The following is a 25585-nucleotide window of genomic DNA, read 5'->3' as shown; positions in this document are numbered from 1 at the left end:
AGTCCTTTCAAAGTACACAACGTAAACATTTAGGCCATAAGGAAGGTTTTGTCCCCCGTGAAATTTCATTTTTTTAATACAAATTTAAAATATGTCTATAAATAAATGTTTAAAAAATTGATACTTCGTGGGTGTCAAGACTTACCTTGTAGCCTCCATGTTCACATTGTTAAGTTTGAAACGACTCGGTACATTGTTCGGAGAAGAGTTTCATAAACGAGATCTCTTTGACGGCGCTTTCATATCACCTTAAAGGGAACCACGTGGAAAGTTTATGCAAAGTATGATAAAAACGATTGCGTATGGTACACTGACTTAACGTTAACGTCGTGGACACCGAAGTAATTACACTCGAGGGAATTACGCAAGGCACTAAGATCGTTTGATTGTTAAGCTCGTTACCGCTCTCGAACTGAATAGACTTATTGTAGTTACACTGACAGCGAGTTTTCTTGACACTCGGGTCTTCTTGGCATCTGTCAAGAGGACGCTCGTAGAACTTTGCGAAGCCGTCGAATAGCTGAGTCTACGAAGTCCGATGGCTGCAGAGAGTCCTTCGCTATATCTGTAATCAACGGTTGAACGTTATCACCTTTCCTTTTGTATAAAATTGTACAGAGGTTACGGTTACCTTTTAACTAGCGTGTAAAGGTGTGCTAATTCATACATACAATGTACGATACACATAGTCATAATGATCTTTTTCTATGAGATGCGATTTTTAATCCGTAAGTCGTGACAAATCAATTAGCGGTGAGTTATAGGAACGTGGGAAGGTGTAACTATCGAAAATCTAGTTTTCCAGGTGGCTCGCTTTAGGATTTGTTAACTAATGTCTAATGGAGTAACGAGGAGAGATGTTTATTCTAATTGTCGTTCTCGCGTTAAAAAGTATCTCCTCCAAGTTCGTATTACTATGACATTTGATATTAGCGGATGCGTAGAATTGATAATTGTATTAATAGCTGTTTAACATTCCCGTAGAATAATATTTTACTGTTCGTATAGAAAGACCCGGCAATCACTGGACATTGAAACGTAGAGGAAGATAATGAAATGATCATTGTTTTTCCACCGTCATTTAATATTTTATACTAGGATTAATGCTCTGTCACTTTTACTCCGCGTTGATGACTTTTTTTTTGTAATTAAGAAATAGAGATTGTGCGCTAAGCTCCCTATTGCCATTCATAAGTTTTATCATCTATTAGTAAATTTAATGCACGTTGTTTAGTGTCAAATTAGACGTGCATTGCGATAGATGTACACAGGACGGAGGCACAAATATTAATTGGATAAGTATGTTGACCTCATAATGTAGAGTAATAATTAAGAACATGCGAGACACGTTAGTGATATTAAATAAATTGATCACTTGAGAAACAGCCTATGTAGATAACAAATCTCTATTTTAAACAATTCGAAATATCTCTTTTAATTCTGATTATATGAAATAAGGATACCATAGCGAGAACTTTATCTTTTTACTCATTTCAGCTCTCATATGTTAGTTTTTTCTCTTCGGCACATAAGTGTAAAGTTATGTTCATGTCCTGTAATAGTGTAGTATTTCTTTCTGAAATAAATTATATTTCCCCGTAATTTTTCAACACTTAATTCACAAAATAGTTAGCAAAAAAGTATCTATAAGGTGTTTTTGTTACATTCTTTGGATTACTAGTTTTTACAGGCATTTTACAAGTACTTATGCTATACAATAAAGGCTGTTTCTCAAGGAATTCGTTTTTTATCTATTTCTTTTTCAAACTATTGATTGTACACAATTCTTTCCAAACAAAACCAGCTTACTCGCCTTAGATAGATTAAGTCTTAAATAAATAGATATCCTTCACATTGCTTTGATAAGACGGAAACTTGTGCTTAGAATAAAAGTCTTTCAATTTACAGAAAAAATTGGGGAAAAAAAAAAGACTCGAGCTATTTCAGAAACGGCGAAAATGGTGAATAATGGTTGTGAACCATTTTAGTAAGAAATAAGAGAGTATTTAATAATAATTACTTGCGATAAATAGAATGAGCTGTGAAGGTAGCAGTATCGTATGTGTAACACCGACCCGTCCAACATTCTTGGCCAGCTTATTCGTCTTACGCAGATTACGTTTCAAATAAATAAATAATCCCCTTACATCCCTTGGCTAAAAAACGAAGACAAGATCTATGGTACTTTTTTCCGGAACGATTTCTTTCAGTTGCATGACGCAGTACTAGTTTGAAAAAAGCCACTCAAATTAGAAACAAAAATAATTCACGCGTCTCGAAAACAGCTGTTTTCAGAAAAGACTGCAAATCGATTCAATAAGAATAAGAATTATTTAAAAAAACAAATTTCTATGTTAAAGGGGACATGCATTCAAGACTTTATTATAGCATCTAACTCAAACTACTTAGTACTTGATATAAAACTCAAATTATAAGCAAAAGTAATTCACGCGTTTCGGAAAGAGCTATCTTCAGAAAAGACTGAAAATCGATTCAATAAGATAAAGGATGATTTAAAAAGATAACTATAACATATTCCTGTGTTAGCACTAGAACGACCGGCAGATTTCTTTTTCGTATAAGATGATTTTGTTCGTATAGTAATTTGCTGTAAAATAAAACTACGTAAATTACTTAGCGAACTTGCTTACCCGATCCTGGTCCCGAGTAGAGTCACAAATCGGGCAGGGACTTGATGAACTTCTTGTTGGAGCACCTTCCCAGGTGTAAAAGCATGTGATTCTTGAGATTGGTCGGTTTGCTGAACCCCCTGCTGCAGATATGACACCTGAAGGGCCAAAGCCCGTTGTGGACGTACATGTGACTCTTGAGATCGCCAGGCGTAGGGAACGACTTGGAGCACTGGGAGCATTTGTGCGGTTTTTCCTGCAGATAAGGTAAAAAAGAGGAGTCGTAATACCGTTCGCCATTACGCGAATTGACGAGCGGTCATAATTCCCGTCGTCTTGTCGCCCGGCGAACGATTAGGTATGACTCCGAGATGGCAGTTTAAATAAATCATCCCTCTAAAACCAAAACCGGGGCTCTCTGGGCTCGTTAGGTCGCCCGTAAACCTCGTCCCGTGTGTACGGGTTTTCTGGTACCGGTATGAGTGCAATACGCGGTGTACGGCAATGCCCGCGTAATAACGCGCAGAAATTGTAGCCTATGAAAAACCGGATCGAGGGTGTTGAAGGAAAAGCGGTTACTCGCGGTTAAATCTCCATCTTTTAATCCCCCAAGACCTGGACGCGTATTAAATAATCCTGTTAGTGCTGTGATCGATTTAGCATTTTTAATCCGGCTTTATTGCGCGACGCGTTAAATGTGTTTTAATATTAAGACTTGATGAATTGCGGGGTGAGAGGCGGTTCGATCGGTTTCATCGCTTCTGTCGATGAACCGAGCCGGAAGACGGACATTTTCTGGAGGAAACGAGTTTTCTCCACGGACTTGCTCGATCGCGAAATTAAATGTACTCTCTTTTATCAATTTCTACGGTCTAGGGAGAATGTTAGTTTGTGTTACTCGCAAATTTCAGGGTTGACTACTTCTTCCATTTTTGTTCCTTTCTTTCTCTTTTGAATGAAATTTAATTAAAAAATATGTTACGGGAGTTGAGAGCGGATTAAGTTAATGGATTGATTGTTTAAGATGATTCGGTGTTATAAATTATGTTTTATCGAAAACTGTGCGCGAAATTGAATGTACTCTCTTTTATCAATTTCTACGGTCTAGGGAGAATGTTAGTTTGTGTTACTCGCAAATTTCAGGGTTGACTACTTCTTCCATTTTTGTTCCTTTCTTTCTCTTTTGAATGAAATTTAATTAAAAAATATGTTACGGGAGTTGAGAGCGGATTAAGTTAATGGATTGATTGTTTAAGATGATTCGGTGTTATAAATTATGTTTTATCGGGAGCTGATTCTACGTAATAGCGGAGGAAAACGGTTGAATGTGAATATTGCAAATTCATTTTCCATAACCAAATAAACTTCCAATACACATTGCGTGAATTTAGTTAAACACTTCCTCACAGCCTGTTAGAAATGTTCGATCCGACACAAAGGACTACTTAACAAATCAAGGAAAACCTCGGGTAACGTAATTAGACATTAATCCACAAAGTTCATACTTAGTTCAAGCCTCATTAACTGAACAATGTCCAACTCCTGAATAAAAATTTCCCCAAGTGAGTAAGACCCGCGATCGTTAACTCACACCTCTTTGCCCTAAGTCCTTCAATTATTACCCACCACTGACACCCGCCATTTATCCGCGTTCGATTAAACATTCTTCTCGAGCAACAGGACACCGAGCGTCTCATTTATCGCGTGCAGGACGAGATCGTCCATTTACAGGATCCTCCGGCAAGGGTCGATTTTTTCCTGGCGGGGCGAATTAAGCGGGTCCGTGTTAAAAAATTATTGCGGATTGGCGTGCACCTTAAGACGCGGGGACGTGAATGAACGCCGTGTATAAGGGAGTCGACGCATGTGCGTGCGCCTTTATGCACGCACGGGCACACACGAGCGGGAGATCCGAGATGCACCTGCCGATAGGACATTCGCAAAAGCGGTTGCTGCGTACACGCCTTACATAAACGACGTGCGTATACGACGTGCGTACACGGGGCGTGTACCTTGCACACAGCCGCGTTTGCGAGTGCTCTCGCAATTGCGCTGCCCAGGTTAGGGTAGTTCGGAATAAATTAACGAATGCTCGCGGACGAGGCGCAGTGATCCGCGGAGCGAAATATCCCAGGGTACACCGACATGTTTACTGGATCTCCTTGCCCGTTAAATCTGATCGCGGACAATCGGATCGCGATCATCCCTTCTTAGGATTTGCATTCTAGACTCCGCAGCTGCGACTCCTCGTAATCCACGTGGGTGTAATGTTTCCCGGCAATACGTAACTCGTAGATCTACCGCGTATGCATGTAGTCTAACATGTCGCGGATCAATTTAACGCTGCTTCCGAATCATCCGATTATTTAACCCTTTTAGTGCCGGGCGAAAAAGAGGTACTTATGCGAAGATAACCGGCCGAATTTTTGGATTTTACTAGGATTTGGAAAAAGGCTCGTAAAGACCAAACGAAAAGCGATATTTACATAATTCAAAAAGCAGGGTATTAAGGACAAAATAGAGAATAAAACGGTGACGCTAATTTTTCTATATTCATTGAAAATTACATAAATAAAGGTATATGTGATCAAAAAGAAAAAGAAAAATTGAGTTCTCTGTTTCAATACGTAATTGCACATAGGAAAAGTCATCTTTTTATCATAAATTTATATAGACCGCTGATTGCAAAGTGTATACTTTAAATTTCCAATATATTTTTTAACAAAATAAGTAATATTGCACAAGAAACATGAGAAATAACTCCAAGGCACATGGTAGGCGACGGACGGATTATCTCATCCGAAACAAGTAATTGTTATAGGTTATAGATTGTTATAGGTAGGTTATAGGTTGTTATAGGTGTTGTTGTATCGTTATTTTAATTCTCTCGTAATGAAATTAGACTATTTATAACGTATTATAAATTTATTTTGAGATAGAGATCTCTCGCAAAGCGAATAGTAATGCGCTACAAGGTGTGGGCCGATATATCGGCTCTGGTACTTTTCGCCAGTGCAGCGAGGGTCGATATATCGGCCTCCGGCACTAAAAGGGTTAAGGGTCATGTTCCTATCTATAGTCCGAGTGAAGTTTCAAATGTATTCTAATACTCTATCGTGTTTTTAACACATTCGCGCTATTCATATTTTACGCACATGCGTGATGGATTATTGCTGAATAGATCTAAGTTGCTTTTTAAATAATGTTTTTAATTCTCATTGTTAGTATAAATCAAATCGCGGTCACTCTTTCTTAAAATTTGCATTCTAAACTTCGCAGCTGCGACTCCTCATAATGCACGTGGGTGTAATGTTTTCTTTTTTTTTAATTTATTGCATTTTGTGGATTTAATGTCCATGTATTTGGTCTTGATATGCTACGAATCAATTGAACGTGGCTTCTGAATTATCGAAAATTGAGGAATAATGTGTAGAGCGATGTCTAACGAAGAACAACAATTCCTGTATCTTTCATTACTAGTCTCCTCGAGAAGTACGACATTTTTGAGGTGCACTTTCTAGAAAAAGAAATCAGATTTCTTTGAGCGATCATTCCGATCGTGAAGCTGTTTAGAATCTTGATTAACAACTCTTCATATATTGACACGGATAGAAAGAAGAACGTGCCTTGGAAAGTGCATTCTTCATCTGCTTAAGACAGACTGTCATTTCACTTTAATTACACTGGAATGACACTTTAAATGGAAACCACACCCTAGAGAGTGCCCCGAGGGGTTATTCACTCGAAAATCACTGAAAACGATTTCCTTCTTTAAGAGCCGATTGCCTTTGATTTCATATGATAAACAATGCGATTCGATATCTTCATCTTCTCTCTTCTCTTCTTCAGATATCACATCTTCCCAAAAGAAAGTACTTCCGCACGTAATCTGCCCTATCACGACACCTTAATGAAAACCACCTCTAGAGATTGCATTCTGAATCTGGATTAGAATCCGCATCTTCATAAATAATCTTTAATAAAATGCGACGCTGGCTTTTTTCATTGGCACCTTTAGAGAGATTCGGGTTTCGCAGGTTCTCCGAAACCTGGACGTACACATGGAGATCCGAATTAAATTAAAATACAATTCAAAGGAACCATATTCTAAATTTGCATTCTACATCTTTCCAAAATAAAGTACCACCGTACGTAATCTGCCCTATCACGACACCTTAATGAAAACCACCTCTAGAGATGGCATTCTGAATTTGGATTAGAATCTGCATCTTCATAAATAATCTTTAATAAAATGCGACGCTGGCTTTTTTCCTTGGCACCTTTAGAGAGATTCGGGTTTCTCAGGTTCTCCGAAACCTGGACGTATACATGGACATCCGAATTAAATTAAAATGCAATTCAAAAGAACCATATACTCAATATGCATTCTACATCTTTCCAAAATAAAGTACCTCCGCACGTAATCTGTCCTATCCCAACACCTTAATGAAAACCACCTCTAGAGATTGCATTCTGAATCTGGATTAGAGTCCGCATCTTCATAAATAATCTTTAATAAAAAGCGACGCTGGCTTTTTTCTTTGGCACCTTTAGAGAGATTCGGGTTTCTCAGGTTCTCCGAAACCTGGACGTATACATGGAGATCCGAATTAAATTAAAATGCAATTCAAAAGAACCATATACTCAATATGCATTCTACATCTTTCCAAAAGAAAATACCTCCGCACGTAATCTGCCCTATCACAACACCTTAATGAAAACCACCTCTAGAGATTGCATTCTAAATCTGGATTAGAGTCCGCATCTTCATAAATAATCTTTAATAAAATGCGATGCTGGCTTTTTTCCTTGGCACCTTTAGAGAGATTCGAGTTTCGCAGGTTCTCCGAAACCTGGACGTACACGCTGAGATCCCGAAGCTCGTTTTATCCAGGATTAATCAGCACCATTCTCGCGCTCGTCCTCGACTTGGAGTTTTCGGGAACGGAGGTGCAGCTTCGGGCCAAAGTGACGCATAAGTGAAACTTCAAAACGCATCGCGGAGCTGCAGCAGGTTGGAGCAGCCTCGGGCTACATACGCTCTCTGTCTCTCTAATTGGATTGCATTCCAAGCGGTAGCGAGTAATGGGCCAATTACAGTAGCTGATGGCGGACCGGCCTATACGGCTCACGAGATATCATTACTCCAAGGGATTAGAGAAACTCATACAGTTTCACTTTGGATCGGCAAAAACCTCTTCTCCCTTTGGCGCTTCTTTCGCGCGCCGGCTTTCCGCACCGTTTCCGCGGAAGGCGCCTCGAAGAAATCTCGGCTCTGCTTGCAGAGATCACCCTTTTTGTCCGCCGACAGGGATCTTGCCATTTTTACTCGCTTTTCATCTTTCGTGCACGACTATTCTAAGAAGATTTATCATACGACCGGAATGAATCTCTGTAAAGGGTTGAATGTTATGCCGCACGTTTCCGTTGGTACTTCAGAATGGGGAAGGTCTTACTTTAAGATGTTTAGGGTGATTTTATAATCGGATAGAGTTAATTTGAGTAAGTATAGTGGGAATTTCTCCTTTTATCCCACTCCTAATTAATTATTCGTGCTCGACTACTCTAAGTAGATTTATCATATGTCCGAAACGAATCTCCGTAAAGGGTTGAATGTTATGCCGCACGTTTCTGTTGACGAAGTAGTGACGTAGGTACTTGAGAATGGGGAAGGTCTTACTTTAAGATGTTTAGGGTGATTTTAATATCGGATGTAATTAATTCGAGCAAGTATAGTGGGAATTTTTCCTTTGATCCCCCTGCTAATTAATCTTTCTATACATATCTTTCTCTAGATATCTATATATTCTAGATTCTCTTCTAGATATCTTATCTCTATATATCTTTCTAGTGATTCTCAGAGAAGGAAATCGTTTTCACTGATTTCCAAGTGAAACATTCTCCCAATTTTGATGCCCAACGTCACCTTTTACCAAATCTCACTGTTCTTTATCATTCTAAATCAAAGACAATTGATCCTCAAAGAAGGGAATCGTTTTCCCTGATTTCCGATTGAACCCTCTCTCAAAAAATACAACTTCACATCCTTTTCATATTGATCGTGGAGTCGTCATTCGAGTATCCCCTTTAAAAATACACATCGCGGGTATTTTTGTCAATAAGAATAAGTCCTGCGAGGAGGTTGCACTTACCTTTATGTGAGTCATTCGGTGATAGTAGAGATTAGACGAGGCCGTGAATTTTTTCCCGCAGACCAGGCATTGGTGAGGCTTTTCTCCGCTGTGTATGCGTTTGTGCGTGTTCAAAGAGCTCGAGGTTGAGAAACCCTTGTTGCAGACCATGCAGACGTGCGGCTTCTCCCCTGCAATTTTAATACCCGCTGGATTACCGTGTGCCATTGCAATTTTCTGCATTTTCCGCGCCGACGGAAGTCCAAGGCGTTCCTAACGACACCGTGGTTTTCTTCTTACGTTAGTACACGAACTACAAACCACACGCGACACGCTTCCGTTGCTCCGAAAACGCTTACTCGCAATCTCCACAAATTGCCGGCAGTGCGTATCGGAGCATCGGAGAAAATATCCCGCAAAGAACCATCCATTATCTTCGCATTTTCGCGTTTAACAAGAGGCTCGACATCGTGGTTCCCTTTTTATAAATATTCATCTCGATCTTATCACCGTAAAACGTTCTACGAGCAGGCCTGGCGAATTTTCTCTCGATTTTCTTCGAATTATGTAAACAATAAGTATTGCGCGAAACAAAATTAACCATATCCGTTGAAATCGACGAAATTGTTAAAACAATTTATTCTTAATTTCTCAACCTTTCCCACGTTTCGCGTAAACTGTTATCTTACACTTGTGATTAACATTGCGTAAAATGAAATTGGCCACACGCATTAACCTCGTCGAAACCGTATGAAAGATGTATTGTAATCTTTTTGTAGTTCCTAAGTTTCATACAAACTGCTGTCCTACACTTGCAAATAATCTACATTTGATTAAACAAAATTAGCTATGCATATTAATATTAAGAGGAATATTTGAAGGATTCATTGCCGACTTTTTAAGCCTTTTCCCAGATTTCGTTTATATACTTATTTCAAGCTCGCGTATAATAAATGTATAGAACATAATCGGACCCGGTTATCAAAACTAGCGAAAAAGTTTGGACGATTTATCATCCTTTTTCGGGGTTTCCTCAGTTTTTGTACATGCTGTTATCTTACACCCTAGTCTTCGCGATATCGCCTGTCAATGAGAAAAGATCACTTTCCGCAGCTATCGTCACTGATAAACGACGCATCATCGTGAACTTCGGTTGGTAGCACCGGTTAAAGTCAGTAATTTAACCGTAAATTAGTAACCTCTAAAGCCATTCATGCGTTATAACGTCGAGGGTTGCCAGTAACGCGTGTACTTTGTATTCAGACTCATTCAGCCGACAATACGCTCGTATATCGAGGAAATACCTTACCGAGCCACCGTCATTACCCTCCACTTATGGTGTTACGTGCAATTTTCATATTTTCTTCCAATTGACACTAACGTCGTTTCCCAAACATCTCGAAGTAGCAATCAGCATAATACTTGATAGTACATCGCGCTACTTTGTAGCTCCAAATGATCTACTCATCTCAATTTTGTAACGACAATTACTCATGATATTTTCTAACACTTGTTCTTGATTAAAACTAGGCAATAAAATATTAGTCCTCAAATTCCCGGTTGTAAATAGACGATATTAATGGAAATTTCATTACGATCTTGTCTGAATAAACTGATACGAATAATTTAAATTTATTATTTATTAAATAGGTATTTAATTATTAGATATCACTGTACTTTTTCAGTAAAAAGGGTTAAGATCGGTAATCTTATCGCGCCTTGGTAACAGCAAAAATATGGCAATATATTTTTTTTAATTCATCGTCGTCATAAGAATCTTTAATTAAATTTGTCTTGCCACTTATCGGAATAATGATCGTTTACTCGGTATTCCTGATTTTCTGTATATCTTTTATTCATACAAATTCTTCAGTCGTCAATACCTATTAGTTTCGAATAATATTTTTTCTCGATTTAATTCCGGCACTGTAATAGGCAACCTTAATGATAACAGGGCAATTACTGTGAAGTTCGATTAGCGGAACCGGTTAAACTGAACTACCCCATAATAAATGAATAAAACCGGAAACCGATTAATCCATCATTAGTCATCGATAAGTTTATGACGTCAAGTACCGAAGGATGCAATCCTTTCTACTATCACCTTGCATTCCTTTTTATATCCATTACGGTGTCGCTTATTTATAACTATTAACCGTGTTGCCTCCGTCTAAACTTTAAATGCAGTTAATTCCTTCCGTCATTGACAACTATTAATTTCAACATATTCTTTCGTGACTTAATCTCACCACTGCATTAGAGACCTCCTCGGCGATAACAGTCCGTGCTGTAACGATCGATAAGTGAAACCGGTTAAATTCAATTATCGCATAGTACATAAGTAATACCGGAAACTAACCCACCAATATTCATTATCATTTATAAGTCGGAAATTGGCTAATCCACCATGATTAATTGCCGCGATTACTTTATTAGACGGAGGCCGCCACCAGTATTTATTATCAAATCTGGAAGTACATTATTACATTTCCTCTCTCACATACATAGAACATTAGTTTCTATAATTACTGGTCGTATTATTTTCCATTGAATGTTCAATGAAAGCAATTCATTTCTTCATCAATGACAAATAATTCGAACAATACCTTTGTCTCGATCAAACCAACTGCATGATAGTGTAGACTATTTTCCCGATAACACGCATTATTATTAGTAGCGATACAGGGATTATCATGAAGTTTGATTAATGAAACCGTTAAATTCAGCTGTTCCATTCTGAAGGATTAATACCGGAAACTGACTAATCCACCATTAATTATTGACAGATTTATCGCGGCAATCTTTTGCAGTATTTTATTGCATTTCCTTTATTATCTGCATATGTTATGAACTTCTATGATTACTAACCCTACTATCTTTTTCTAAGTTTCAAGTGAATTTAATTCTTTCATTCATTAATAACAATTAATTCCGCCAATATTCCTTCCAGATCATACCTCGTCGGTGCTTGTAGTAAATTAGACCATCTCAGCGGTAACAGGTATTATTACGAGCTTGAATTAATAGAACCAGGTAATTTCAACTGTCCCATCATAAACGGATTAAATCGAAAAACCATCATTTACTACCCTTGTACAATAATCGCGTCTGCTGTATTAGCAATAATCTTTCCCACCATTTCATCTCATTTCCTTTATTATCTACATACGTTATCAGCTTCTATGATTACTAGCCATGTTACCGTCCTTCGGATTTTAAGTGAATCTAATTCTTTCCCCCGTTATTAAAAATTAATTCCGCCTATATTCCTTCCAAATCATATCTCGTCGGCGCTTATAGTAGATTAGACCATCTCAGCCGTAACAGGTATTATCACGAACTTGAATTAATGGAACCAGGTAATTTCAACTGTCCCATCATAAACGGATTAAATCCAAAAACCGAGTAATCCATCATTTACTACCCTCGTATAATAATCGCGTCTACTGTATTAGCAATAATCTTTCCCACCATGTCATCTCATTTCATTTATTATCTACATACGTTATCAACTTCTATGATTACTAGCCCCATTACCGTCCTTCGGATTTTAAGTGAATCTAATTCTTCCCCCACTAAAAAAAATTAATTCCGCCAATATTCCTTCCAGATCATACCTCGTAAGCGCTTGCAGTGGATTAGACCATCTCAGTGATAACAGGTATTATTGCGAACTTGATTTAATGGAACCAGGTAATTTCACCTGTCCCATCATAAATCCAAAAGCCAAGTAATCCACCATTTACTACCCTCATACAATAATCGCGTCTACTGTATTAGCAATAATCTTTCCACCATTTCATCTAATTTCCTTTATTATCTACATACGTTATCAGCTGCTATGATTACCAGCCCTAGTCCTTCGGATTTCAAGTGAATCTAACTCTTTCCCCCATCGATAACAATTAATTCCGTCATTATTATTTCCGGACCATATCTCGACAGTGCTTGTAACTTAGACCATCTCAGCGATAACAGGCATTACCGTGAAGTTCGATTAGTGGAACCGGTTAAAGTCAGCAATCACATAATAAATTAGTGACCATGTAAAGCCATTGATCCAGCCTAGTGTCGAGGCTGAGAAACGCATGCATCTCGCGATTGGACGCATTCTCCGGAGAAGAGGTTCATACGCGAGATGCCTCGCGACCCACCGCGGTGGAAACCAATATCGATAAACAAAGTGAATTCCTATGAGATACCTGTGTGAGTTCTCATGTGTCGCTTGAGCAGCGAGGGCCGATCGAAGGACTTGCCGCAGACCTCGCAGGGTAGAAGGACCCTCTCGCCCCTCTTGATGGTCGTCAGGATGCTGCAGTCCAGGTGATCTCCCACCAGCGACAGAGTCGATGAAGACGACTCCTCGGATGTTGACTCGTACTCGTCCACCTCGTAGTACGAGGTCGATATCGACGGCGAAGAGTGATCTGACAGGAGAGCCATCGAGAGATCCAGCGGGGATTCTTAACAGATAAAAACCTGTTAGGGTCTACTCGCAGGAAATGCCGGACGCTGCGGAGAAGGCTTCGAGATGATGGAATTCCGTGCACGCTCAGTGGCCAAATTTCGACAACTTTTTCCGCTAGTCGGTATTTATTGCACGTTAGGATTAATGACGAATCCTGAAACTGATGTTATTTTTAATTAAATAAGTTGAGGAGCTGAATTGGGGGATTTTAGAGTTAAATAAACTACCGTATGAGTGAATGTTTGGATAGAATGGATTTTGTATGAACATTTTTTTTTATTAATGTTTGGTAAGACTATATGTTGGTATTTATTGCACGTTACGATTAATGACGAATCCTGAAACTGATGTTATTTTTAATTAAATAAGTTGAGGAGCTGAATTGGGGGATTTTAGTGTTAAATAAACGACCGTATGAGTGAATGTTTGGATGGAATGGATTTTGTATGAACATTATTTTTTAGTAATGTTTGGTAAGATTATATGTCGGTATTTATTGCACGATTAATGACGAATCCTGAAACTGATGTTATTTTTAATTAAATAAGTTGAGGAGCTGAATTGGGGGATTTTAGTGTTAAATAAACGACCGTATGAGGGAATGTTTGGATGCAATGGATTTTGTATGAACATTTTTTTTTTAGTAATGTTTGGTAAGATTATATGTCGGTATTTATTGCACGTTAGGATTAATGGCGATTATTGAAACTGCTGTTATTTTTCATTAAGTTGAGGAGCTAACCTCGAGGACTTTAATGTTCATAAGAGCGAGTGTTCAAATAGAATGAATTTTGTATCATTGTTTTTAGTTTCTTTCTTGTAATTTCGTATTTGGCTATGTTCAATGTTTAATTAATTTAAAGGAGACCGCAGCTTGCAGAAGGCACTTCAATTTTACAGAAATCTGAAGGAAATATAAATAAGACGATTACACAGAATTTAACAATTAATCTATTAGTATATAAAGCTAATATTAATTTTATTTGAATAAACTGTTCTTGGTCTACAACAACCATGGCTGCATTCTATTCCTTCAAATAGCAATTAGCAAGAATGTACGATCATTAATCTCAAATAGAAATTCACTTGTTCAAAGGAATTTATTTAAATTAAATAAACATCGGTCATTCTCGTACACAAAACGGTGTTAAATTATGATCAAAGCACAACTTCCACTGGACTTTAACGTTACTTTAAATTGATATTAATTTTCTCCTAACAATTATAGGATATTAGCTCCCTTCTACCTACACGATCGATCATAAAACTCTTGGAAATTGTTTTCGCGTGGATATTTAATGGGCCCGAATACACGGGTTCAAAATTACGTCCAATAAATCCCCAAATTGGTCTAATTAAGTTCCCTCGTGACCTGAAAATATATTATCGAGAGGCTTCAAGAGGCGCCGCCGAGTTATTGCTCGGAGTTGCTCTCTCGTCGAATTCGAATGACCGATTGAGCTCGCATTTCTTCAGGACTCGAGTAAAACATAGGAGCGTAATATTGGCTCGATTAATAACACCGCACGGCCTGGAAATATGTCTCCGAGTGCATTCGAGGCGCAGTATCGAACGATGCACCTGTCGGCGGACTTGCGCCTTAAAATAACTCGTCCACATCGAAGCGATCATTACTCCACAATTTCTCGCAGTAGCCCTCGACATCGGACTCGAAGAAGTTGCCCATACTTCTTCTGAGCTGCTCCAACCATAATTAATGGATGGCCAAGAGACCAAGAGGTGGAGGCCCCTTGCGAACGCGTCCCTCCCCTATTCGAGCTTTGCAGGTGTAATTCCTTAAGTCATGCAATTTTGGAGGAATTTATTCACAAACCTAATTACGGGGGGAAGATAGTCAAAATTAAATGTTCCCATTTCGGCGTCCCTCCCCTATTCGAGCTTTGCAGGTGTAATTTCTTAAGTCATGCAATTTTGGAGGAATTTTTGTACGTGTCACGGGCCACGGCATGTTGGTTTAGTCCATGATAAATAAATTCTTAATGAAAAATGAAATTTCGTTAGTTTCAGGACCTACTTTAGGGCCTCCATATTCACGTGGTGGAATTTGAAACGAATCGGTGCACCCAATTTAGAGAATACCCTAGTAGCACAAAATATATGTCCTATATTTTCTATATATTTAACGAGTATCGTACATTTTGTAAATATTTAGCAGACATTTGAAATATTTGCAAAACATTTACTTTAGAATATTATCCCTATAATATTTATGTAATATTAGCTCCGTGTGTTTTCATCATATTTTTCTACCAGATGTACGAAACATTTCGTTTCATTTTACTACGAGTATTTCTTAAATATTATCTGCCGAATACATTATAAACGTTTTAAATATATTTAAAATCAAAATAACATGATTAGCTCCCATAATGAAATAGCGGAAGGAAAATATTATCGAAATTTCTCGTGTTCTTTGATACAAAATGAAGTGTCCGATAATAGTCGTGAAGTAAAAAATGTATTTTTATTACACGTTCATAAATTAAAAAATATAATTTCTATATGTGTTTATAAATTATTGAAACTAAATATGTCGTTGAGATTTTCAACAAATGTTTCTACAAGAAATTTTAAAAAATCTGTCGCTTGAGATATTTAGCAATGATTACAAAGAAATATTTAGGAATTGTTCTATGCTACTAGGGTACTTTCCCTAATGACCTGACTTTTTAGATATATGTAGGCTGACTCATATCACCTTAATTTGGGCAGAATTGAATTGCGCATCCAATGGGCAATAAGAAATGCCCAAAGAGGGTGTATTTCGTAGTATGGCTGTACGCACTCGGCGGCTCCCTGTGTTCCGATCAGGAGTCGAGCGCGTGCAATCGTAAATAGAATAATAAGACCCCCTACAAATCTGAAATGCAAATACGAGGCGGAATTTTTGTCGGCCAGATCAAGGTGGCCGCCTGTGATTCAAATGTGTAGCCCCTCGCGGGGAATAAAAGACAGTACAATGGGTGGTGGTAGCTAGACGGTCCTTAGTTGCACTCCTGGCATGGTATTTCTTACGAACTTTCAGGGCACCGGTAGCAGTACAAGAAAGAGAAGAAGACCCGACCGAAGAAGAGAACCAGTCAGAGAGGGGAAGAAGACACTTCGTCTTCTTAACTTCGGACCGAACCGCTCCGGCTCGACATCCGAAACAATCGGTAAAGGCTTTTCGGCTCCTCAAACTTCTCCCCGCGGACAGACCTTAATAGAAGTTCCCCCAAACTTTCTTTATTGGAAGACAAAAGTGCTCCAAATATTCTTACGTATCCGCGTGGAGGTAATCGCTTTAAGCGAGCTTTACCAAGAGATCGAGCAGACTGTATCGGAGAATAATTCTACGAAGGGGGAACGATAACAGCGAAGGAAACAGTAATTAATTTTCCTTTGCTATTATCATTCGATCAACGTGTATCTCTACTTAAAGGAAACGAAGTTTGTACACGTGTAAAGTATAAGACGATTTAGGGAAATGTTTTACACGATTATTCCCTCTTTCGTAGGGACGAGAATTAATTATCTGTTCGTGTTTAATGAGAGCTTTATCATGAATGTATTGTATCTTCTCGTTCGAGATGAAGTAGACTAGTCGACCACGCGACTATATTTATTATTTTATCACCTGATAATAAATGCTTATGTGGTCAAGTGTTCGACTGGGCAAATTGAGATTGCAGAAGGGACAGTAAATTAATTCGCTGTCCCTTTTTCAATATTAGTTACTGTCTGTTGTTTTGATAAAAATGAAAGACTTACCGTCCAAAATGGAGTCGATGGTGCATCTGTAAATGGCAGATCGTGAACACACGTCGTGAGATATAAAGAGGAAGTCTTGTTGACCAGCCGGAAGGAACCAGGCGACCAACTCAGCGTCTGGTTGGACATCTTTTACTACTTCAAAAATCGGTTCGCCTGTAACGAAAGTGTAGAAATTTTCATATTAACTGAGATATTACAGCAAGAGTTACGCATAGATTTTCGTAGCAGTCATGAAAATGCTTGAGTCCTTATAAACTTATTGAACATTTTAGATTCGATAAACCTGATGAACGTTTTAACTTTTACGAACCTAATGAACTCTAGTTTACATAAACTCGATGAATGTTTGAATTTTCAAGAACCCAATGAACTTGTTAATTCTCCTAAACGTTTGAGTTTTTGCGAACTTTTCATTTTATCCGATCAATTTACTAGTTTCTATGAGATCGATGCACTTACTAGAACTATTAAAAGGGCCAGAATTCGACAAAGTTTAATAAACTGCAAATAATCACGCCAAAGTACTTTTAAGGGCAGCGACATTTATGTACAGTTTGCAAGTACACAAGTGTCAGTGAAATAAGCTCGATAATTGAGATGATATGAACTAGTCCGTGCAGGAGTAATAAACTTCTTACACGTACGATGTGTACTCTTGCAGTTCCTTTCTTAGAATAAGAAAATTCTGCAGAATTTCTACGTGTCTCGCAACACCAAATAGGCGAAATAATTGCTGTCCCCGTTAATCACCTCTTGTAAAATTATCGCGCAAAAACTGGCGTATGCAGGAATGAAATAAATGTCCCGACGTGACTCATTGGCACGAATGGCAAATCGAACAACATGCCTAAAGTAATTAACACGATATGTGGCCGAGAAAACATAAACATTTAACTCACCCTTCACCTTCGTGCCAACAAGGTTCACTTGTTCGTTGTATGTCTGAACGATGCGGAGGAATCTTATCCAATTGCACTGCCGCTTGTTCAGATTGTAATTCGAAAAAGACACCTCGTCGTAACAACCGTACTCACGTCTGATCTGAAAACAGAGGAGAATACTCCATTTACCATATGTACATTATTAAATATTATAATTGTCTCTCAAACAACCATGATAAAAGGAACTAGTTTTGATCTAGTTTCTTCTATCTCTTACAATTTTCGACGAAAAAGAAATCAAACGATTGTCCAATTTCTTAAAAGTTCAACATTCCGACGCATTATTGTACAAATGAATTTTTTCGCAACGTTTTCTTTACTTTTACCTTTCGAAAAGAAATGTGAATGATTTAAAGGCAGCGTTTTCCATCGAGGATTCATTGATTGAAAATGTTCCTTTTGAAATGATTTTACTGATGAAAATGATAAGGATGATCAGCTGGAAATTTATTCGCGAAGAAATGAATGGCTGATGTATTCAAAACATGTCTGTACCTGTACTAAAACAAACTACCAGTAAAAGCGTATTGTTATTAAGCATTTACCTAAATAATTACATTAAACATTTTTGCAAGATTTCTCGGTTCCAACCATTATTTTTCCCGACGAAGTATTTTCTAAAAAATCTCCCATGAGGGTACCATTAACTTTATACCACGGTACTTACATCATTATCGTCAATTAAGGACTACTTGAAGTAAAATAAGAAGAGTCGGACGAACCACCCATAAAAACATTGCTATTAAACATTTACCTAGATAATTGCACTAAATAACTCTACAAGAAGGCATTCTCCGTTTAATTCACAATTTTTCACAACGGAGTATCTCGTCTAAAATCTCCAATCAAAAAAAATCCAATTTCCATGGAAAAAAAGACATTTGCATTTTTAGCAAAGAACAGCATTGTTGATAAAATTTACTCTTACTCTAGAAACAATCGCACCGACAACAAAAATGCTTGCTAAATTAGCAAATGAATTTGTTACAACAGCTAGAAAAATATTCTTGTCCCTCCTCAAACGAATGAGCGACAATTTATTATCGCTAGAAAAGATTATTGCGACTATTAATAGAATTTGCGTTGCCCCGGTGAAATTAATCGTTCTTTTGTTATCGATATAACAAAAACGTTAGAAACGATAGAAAAAAAAAAATACTTGCTAAATTAATAAATGAAATTGTTGCAACAGCCAGAAAAATCTTCTTGTCCCTCCTCAAACGAATGAGCGACAATTTGTTACCGCTAGGAAAGAATATTGCGACTATTAATAGAACTTACGTTGCCCCGGTGAAATTAATTGTTCTCTTGTCATCGATATAACAAAAACGTTAGAAACGATAGAAAAAAAAAATGCTTGCTAAATTAATAAATGAAATTGTTGCAACAGCCAGAAAAATCTTCTTGTCCCTTTTCAAACGAATGAGCGACAATTTATTATCGCTAGAAAAGAATATTGCAGCTATTTACAGAACTTGCGTTGCCCCGGTGAAATTAATCGTTCTTTTCTCGCCGATATAACAAAAACGTTTCTAGACGAAACTTCTGCTGGCCCATTATCAAGTGTTCGCATTTGTTGCGGCGAGTAGAATTTTATGTTACTACTGTGAATACTTTTTCTGCGCGAGGGTACCATCAACCGCAATTACTATACCGCAAGTACTTACGTCGTTATCGTCGAGTAAGGAGTACAGGTCGATCTTGTCGAACCTGATCGAGCCCTGGAAAGGATAGATGAGCGTCCCGGCAGGGATGAAGACGTTGGACCAAACGGATATCCTGAGGTCGGCCACGAGGGTGCCGGAGTCGTTCTTGAACATGTTCTTGCAAGCCGCCCTATCGCCGGCCAGCACCAGAGAGAATTCCTTCGGTATCAGGACGCAGGTTTCCATAACCGAGGCCCTCCGGAGATGACTTCCCTGAGAAGAGCCACCACCCTGGCCAAGGACGACTCCGGAAATCCCCTTCTCCACCGTGGTTGGTCTTCGGCCTCCTAGAGGGGGACCGACGTGGTTTTACCACGTGCAAATTGGCCGGCGATAAGCGCGGATCGCTCGCGCGGAAAGGCCGCGGTCGAGCCTTACATGGACCTTCGACGTCTCCCCTGTACAACGAGCCCGAGGACTCGATTCCTCCCGAGCTACACCGACGAAGGGAGTTGTTGCTGCCGATGTAGAAATAGAGCGCTCTTCCCGGAGCTTCGATCGGTCTATCTAAACAGCGATGAAATTTCCACGGTTAGAAGGAACTGCGACAAATGAATCATGTATTGAAAGTTAAATTCATAATTTTCATGACACTCATGAGAATTTTTCAGTTCTTATAAACTCATCGAACATTTCAGTTCCGATAAACCTGATGAACGTTTCAACTTTTATCAACCCAATGAACGTTTCAACTTTTATCAACCTAATGACCGTTTCAACTTTTATCAACCTAATGAACGGTTCAACTTTTATCAACCCAATGAACGTTCCAACTTTTATCAACCCAATGAACGCTTGAGTTCTCACGAACCCGATGTACTCTAGTCTTCATAAACTCGATGAATGTTTTAGTTCTTACAAACTCAAGGATGTCGCAGCTTTTATGAACCCAATGAACATTTTAAATTTCACGTACTCGAAGAACGTTTGAGTTTCGATTGGAGCTTCGATCGGTCTATCTAAATAGCGATGAAATTTCCACGGTTAGAAGAAACTGCGACAAATGAATAATGTATTGAAAGTTTAATTTGATCGGAAAATAATTCTATAGTACATTCGATGATGTATTTAATCTTTATCTACAAACATGGTCTTTCAGACCCAGCTGAACCCAGCAGTACACCTAATCCTGTTGCCTCTCCGTTATTTTTTTAATTATTCTAAGCAATTAATAAATTGATCCCACCTAAGTCAAAGATTGCAACACTAAATAAAAATTTGTGCACTGAACTCTACTGATTCAGGTTGATTACGAATATCGCTAAATTGAATACTGGTTAGAACATAATTTAATATTTTATATTAAATTGAAGAATCCATAGGGGGTCATATTTCTGTACACCTGCGTGGAAAAAACTAAATTTATCAATACTCTCTGCACGTATCTGACTTTATTAACAATACCCTTAGGAAAGCTACTCGAATTCGTGTACTGCCTGCCCTCGTTAAATTTATTTGAAGGACAACATCCCTGCAGCCTAATATTAAAACGAGTATATCGAAATTACACAGTAAGAGCAACGACTTGGCTTCGGGATAAATTTATCCAAACCTGAAACTCGAATGACCACTCTAAAGAAATGGATCTCGCTGGATGTATGGTAGCAGTTTTAATTTGCATAGTAATTAATGCAGGACGTATTAACACATGCAACTCAGATTTTAATCCTCACGTGTACTGTAATTACATAAAATTTATACCACTGAAATTTAGCACGAACATTCAATTTATGATGTCATAGCACGACATTCATCTTAAGGCTCATCGTCCTTTCTTAATTTATTGTTTAACAAAAAACCTGCCCTGCGAATTATTTAATGTTAGTAATTTCAATATTTCAACAACTCCCGTTTAAAATTTCTTATCGAATAATTGTGCCCATGAGTATGAAAGTGGCCTGTCATTCTTTTTTTTTTTTCTGCGAAACTAATATCACATTTTTGCAATTTAAATAGATACAACACAAAATATGAGATAAATTCATTTCTTTTTCTTGAGATTTTTGACTTAGATCATTTTTATAAGTACAGATACAATTCTAATTCATTTCATATTTATATAGTTCGCGGGTATCATAAAAGATAATCGAATATTTTGTTTCCTTACTTTGATATTATTGGGAATTCATCTTGAAAATTTTAGTTTCAGACAGAATCGTTTTGAAAGGATCTTTGTTCTAGCCGCTCCTAGACGGAATCATTCGAAGATTATTGCTTAATACTTTATAAATACAAGTTTTCATCAGTCAACGTATGTGATTTACAATAGATGAATTACATGTAGCTTACTAAACAAATTTTTAATAATCTATGGAGTCAGATTTACAACTTATAACGTAGAGAACTATTCATATATACCTTGCGAATTTCTACAGTTTCATATCTTAAGATGATTGTGTCACATAAGTGTTCATGTATTGCGTACTTATTTCATGGATTTTCGTTTAAGGATATGTTAGTAACCTGATTAATAAAAATAAGTACTTCGATCGTCACCTCGACGCGTAATAAAGATTTTCATCATCGAGCACTTACGATTTACTAATGCCTAATTGATGATATTGTATTTAGAAAATGTATCGGCTAATTAATTTGTAGCTACTTAGAAGGCGTGCTACTTACTCGTGCTATACTCGAGTTATAGGTTCCCGTGTTTACAACGTGCGCTCACTTCTGCACCTCGCGCGAATTTATGCTCTACGATTATATCAAATATATCGGTGGTATCCCTTCATTCATCAAATGCTTCGCGAATGAATTTACTCGACTTAATTCGTCACCGACAAAAGATACGTATACTTTTTAAAACATTCCCGTTTTTTTCTAATGATCATCCCTGGGTATCGGAAAGCTTCCATAGAATCCATCAATAGATTACTTGAAGATCTTTTTTTAGATTAGCCGATTCCCATGACGCTCACAGAAACGCGAGGTATCTGAAGGTATCTTTACCTACCGATTAGGAAGCGACTTCCAAGATGCCCAAAAACCCAGGAATGACTAAAAAATCCCCCCAAGACGTCGCACACCACCTGGGATACTCACGGCTCATTTTGGGAACGATTGCTCTAAAATCCCCACGTGCGTAAATGCTACTTGCGCGGTCGTAGGACATACCGGGCCAAGTCGTCGGTGCCCACAGATACGCGAGATATCTTTATGTATCGATTAGGAAACGACTTCCAAGATGTCTAAAAAACTAGGAATGACTAAAAAGATTCCCCCAAGACGTCGCACTCTACCTCGGATACTCACGGCTCATTTGGGGAACGAATACTCTAAAATCCCCACGTGCGTGAATGCTACTCGCGCGATCCTAGGACATACCGGGCCAAGTCGTCGGTACTCACAGATACGCGAGATATCTTTACCTATCGATTAGGAAGCAACTTCCAAGATACCCAAAAAAAAACAAGAAGGACTAAAAAGATTCCACCAAGACGTCGCACTTCACCTCGGATACTCATGACTCGTTCGGGGAACGATTACTCTAAAATCCCCACGTGTGCAAAAGCTACTCGCGCGTTCGTAGGACAAACCGGGCCAAATCGTCCGTGCTCACAGATACGCGAGATATCCGAAGGTAATTTTACCTATTGATTCGGAAGCGACTTCTAAGATGCCCAAAAACCTAGGAATGACTAAAAAATCCTCCCAAGACGTCGCACTCCACCTCGGATACTCACGACTCGTTCGGGGAACGATTACTCTAAAATCCCCACGTGTGCAAAGGCTACTCGCGCGCTCATAGGACCAACCGGCCAAGTCGTTGCTGCTTACAGACACGCGAGATATCTGAAGGTATCTTTACCTACCGATTAGGAAGCGACTTCCAAGATGCCCAAAAACCCAGGAATGACTAAAAAATCCCCTCAAGACGTCGCACTCCACCTCGGATACTCACGACTCGTTCGGGGAACGATTACTCTAAAATCCCCACGTGTGCGAATGCAACTCGCGCGCTCGTAGGACAAACCGGGCCAAGTCGTCGGTGCTCCGGTCAGCTCCCGAGGGAGTCCAATCGGAGCGATTCCGACGTCGAGGAGTCCAACTCCCCGACCCGAAGTGTCTTTGGGCAAAGTCAGGCGCGAACGAGCGACGCACGATCGTCCGTGGTGTAAGGTGCAAGGCCCTCGGCTGACTGGATGGGATTAACCGACTGATCTTGACCTTGCGACGGGTTACCAGCATTTGCTACCGAATGGGTAGCCCTTCCCCGCGCAGGGTTCCCCACTCCGGCGGTCCCATCGCCTCTTCCCTATGTCCACCTATATCGGGCCCGCTGTATACTGCTGTATACCCCGAGCGTAAGGCCCCGTGGTATAGTGCGGCTCTCCACGGGAGCGGGACGGGAGTCGGGTGTCGAGACGTGGTCGGGACGTGGTCTGGACGTGGTCGGGATGCCCTCGGCACGCTGGACCGCCACAAGGAAGCCGACGCTCTCCTCCGTTCTTCCCTACCCTTGCTTAACACCCTGGTTACTTAAGGTGATACGAAAGTGTGATATATACGCACCAAAAAGTGAAAAGATTAATAAAACTTTTCTCCAGGACTGGATGCACCGAATTATCTGAAACCTTAACACTTCTTCCTTGGTGCCTCCATAATCACGCGTTAGAGTTTCAGACAATTCGGTGCACCCAGTTTGGAGAAATGTTTTATGAATATTTTGACTTTCAGGTACGTATATATCACACTTTCGTATCACCTTAATGAGCCGCTTTTTCTCCGCGATGGCCGTCGTTCGCCATGCGAGGGCGACATGGTTTAATTGGGAAAGTAGCGTTGGTGTACTCAATCCGAGTACCCCATGTTATTTGGAGCCTAAGGGGGTCCTTTCTTCTGGAAAATGTTGCTCTAGGTGGGGACCAAAGAACGCAGTCGTTAGAACTTGTTAGGTAGGATGATCACTTATGGAAAAGGATGCACCGTGGGTGAAGGACCCTGATTGGGCGGATCCAGTGGTTCTTTTCTGCATGGAACTGTCTGCGTCCTGACAATTAAAACTCTCTGTCGCGTACTAATAATAATGACTTACTGGCATGAATTCAACGCGCGATTTGGAAATATTTGTCGGTGCAATTGATCCGGAGTTATTTGACGCCTAAGGGGTTTTTTTCTTCCGGAAGATGTTGCTCTAGGAGGGGACAGTAGAGTCAGTCGTTAGAATTTGTTAGGTGGAATGATTATTTATGGAAAAGGATGTGCCCTGGGTGAAGGACCCTCATTGAGCGGATCCTGTGTCGAACCGGTTGTGTATTGGTAATTAGTACGTTCCATGCGTATGCAGACAATAAGGACTTACTGGCATAAGTTCAACGTGCGACAGGAACAGAATGGGGTTGTCTGCATGTTATCAGGACCTGGTCGGGACATTGTCGGGACACGGGACCACCATAAGGAAGCCGAAGGTGTTCTTTGCTCTTCCCTTGTCGACCATCGTTTAACACCCTGGTTCCTTAATGAGCCACATTTTTCTTCGAGGTCCTCGGCATCGCTTCTTTGGAGCCGATGTTCATGGACTAAAAACTGGGGTATGTATGTTAATCTCTCAATTTCTTGTCCTCGAAGGGGTAACTCCTCCTTTGAAGTTTGGGCCGACTTAATGCTTACCTTATCGAAGAGGTTGTAGGGTACGCGATACCCCTTCGTACCATCGTCTCAGAATCCGCTCCCAACGTTCTTGTTTGACAATCCTGGAAGTTCTGGGAGTATATAGAACTTGTGTTAGGAGTTCGGATCAGTCGAGCTGGAACATGGACGGGAATTTGGATCGCCCGAAGGAAACCAACCGGTGGCTGCTCGGCGCCATCGTCGTCGTCTCGTTCTCGTCCTGCTCGTCTGCCGCCACTTAAGAACCACGTGGGCGACTCGGCATCTCTTGCTCGTCTACCTTGGTCTTTTATTTCTCATTTAGACATTTTATTTTTCCCCC

The 25585-nt window shown here is 39.4% G+C and overlaps 1 protein-coding gene and 1 long non-coding RNA gene across 2 annotated transcripts; both read right to left on the bottom strand.

The window, feature by feature from the left end:
- Nucleotides 1–139: 139 nt before the first annotated feature.
- LOC105702751 (zinc finger protein 2 homolog) lies at nucleotides 140–19836 on the bottom strand. Its single transcript, XM_012430569.1, has 7 exons — nucleotides 19612–19836; nucleotides 17903–18044; nucleotides 17001–17156; nucleotides 12964–13224; nucleotides 8783–8952; nucleotides 2652–2886; nucleotides 140–565 (listed from the first exon to the last, which is right to left on the bottom strand). The coding sequence occupies exons 1-6, from the start codon at nucleotides 19834–19836 to the stop codon at nucleotides 2674–2676; spliced, it is 1167 nt and encodes a 388-aa protein (XP_012285992.1). The 3' UTR covers nucleotides 140–565; nucleotides 2652–2673.
- Nucleotides 19837–20077: 241 nt separating this feature from the next.
- On the bottom strand, nucleotides 20078–25351 carry LOC105702744. Its single transcript, XR_001104311.1, has 3 exons — nucleotides 25264–25351; nucleotides 24956–25179; nucleotides 20078–20157 (listed from the first exon to the last, which is right to left on the bottom strand). It is a non-coding gene; the product is annotated as an uncharacterized LOC105702744 (long non-coding RNA).
- Nucleotides 25352–25585: the final 234 nt, after the last annotated feature.

Source organism: Orussus abietinus, unplaced genomic scaffold (genome assembly GCF_000612105.2).
Source record: "Orussus abietinus isolate OABI.00-Male unplaced genomic scaffold, Oabi_2.0 scaffold301, whole genome shotgun sequence".
Taxonomy (NCBI): domain Eukaryota; kingdom Metazoa; phylum Arthropoda; class Insecta; order Hymenoptera; family Orussidae; genus Orussus; species Orussus abietinus.
The sequence above is the reverse complement of the archived record's forward strand: the minus strand, read 5'-3'. Positions and strand labels throughout refer to the sequence as shown.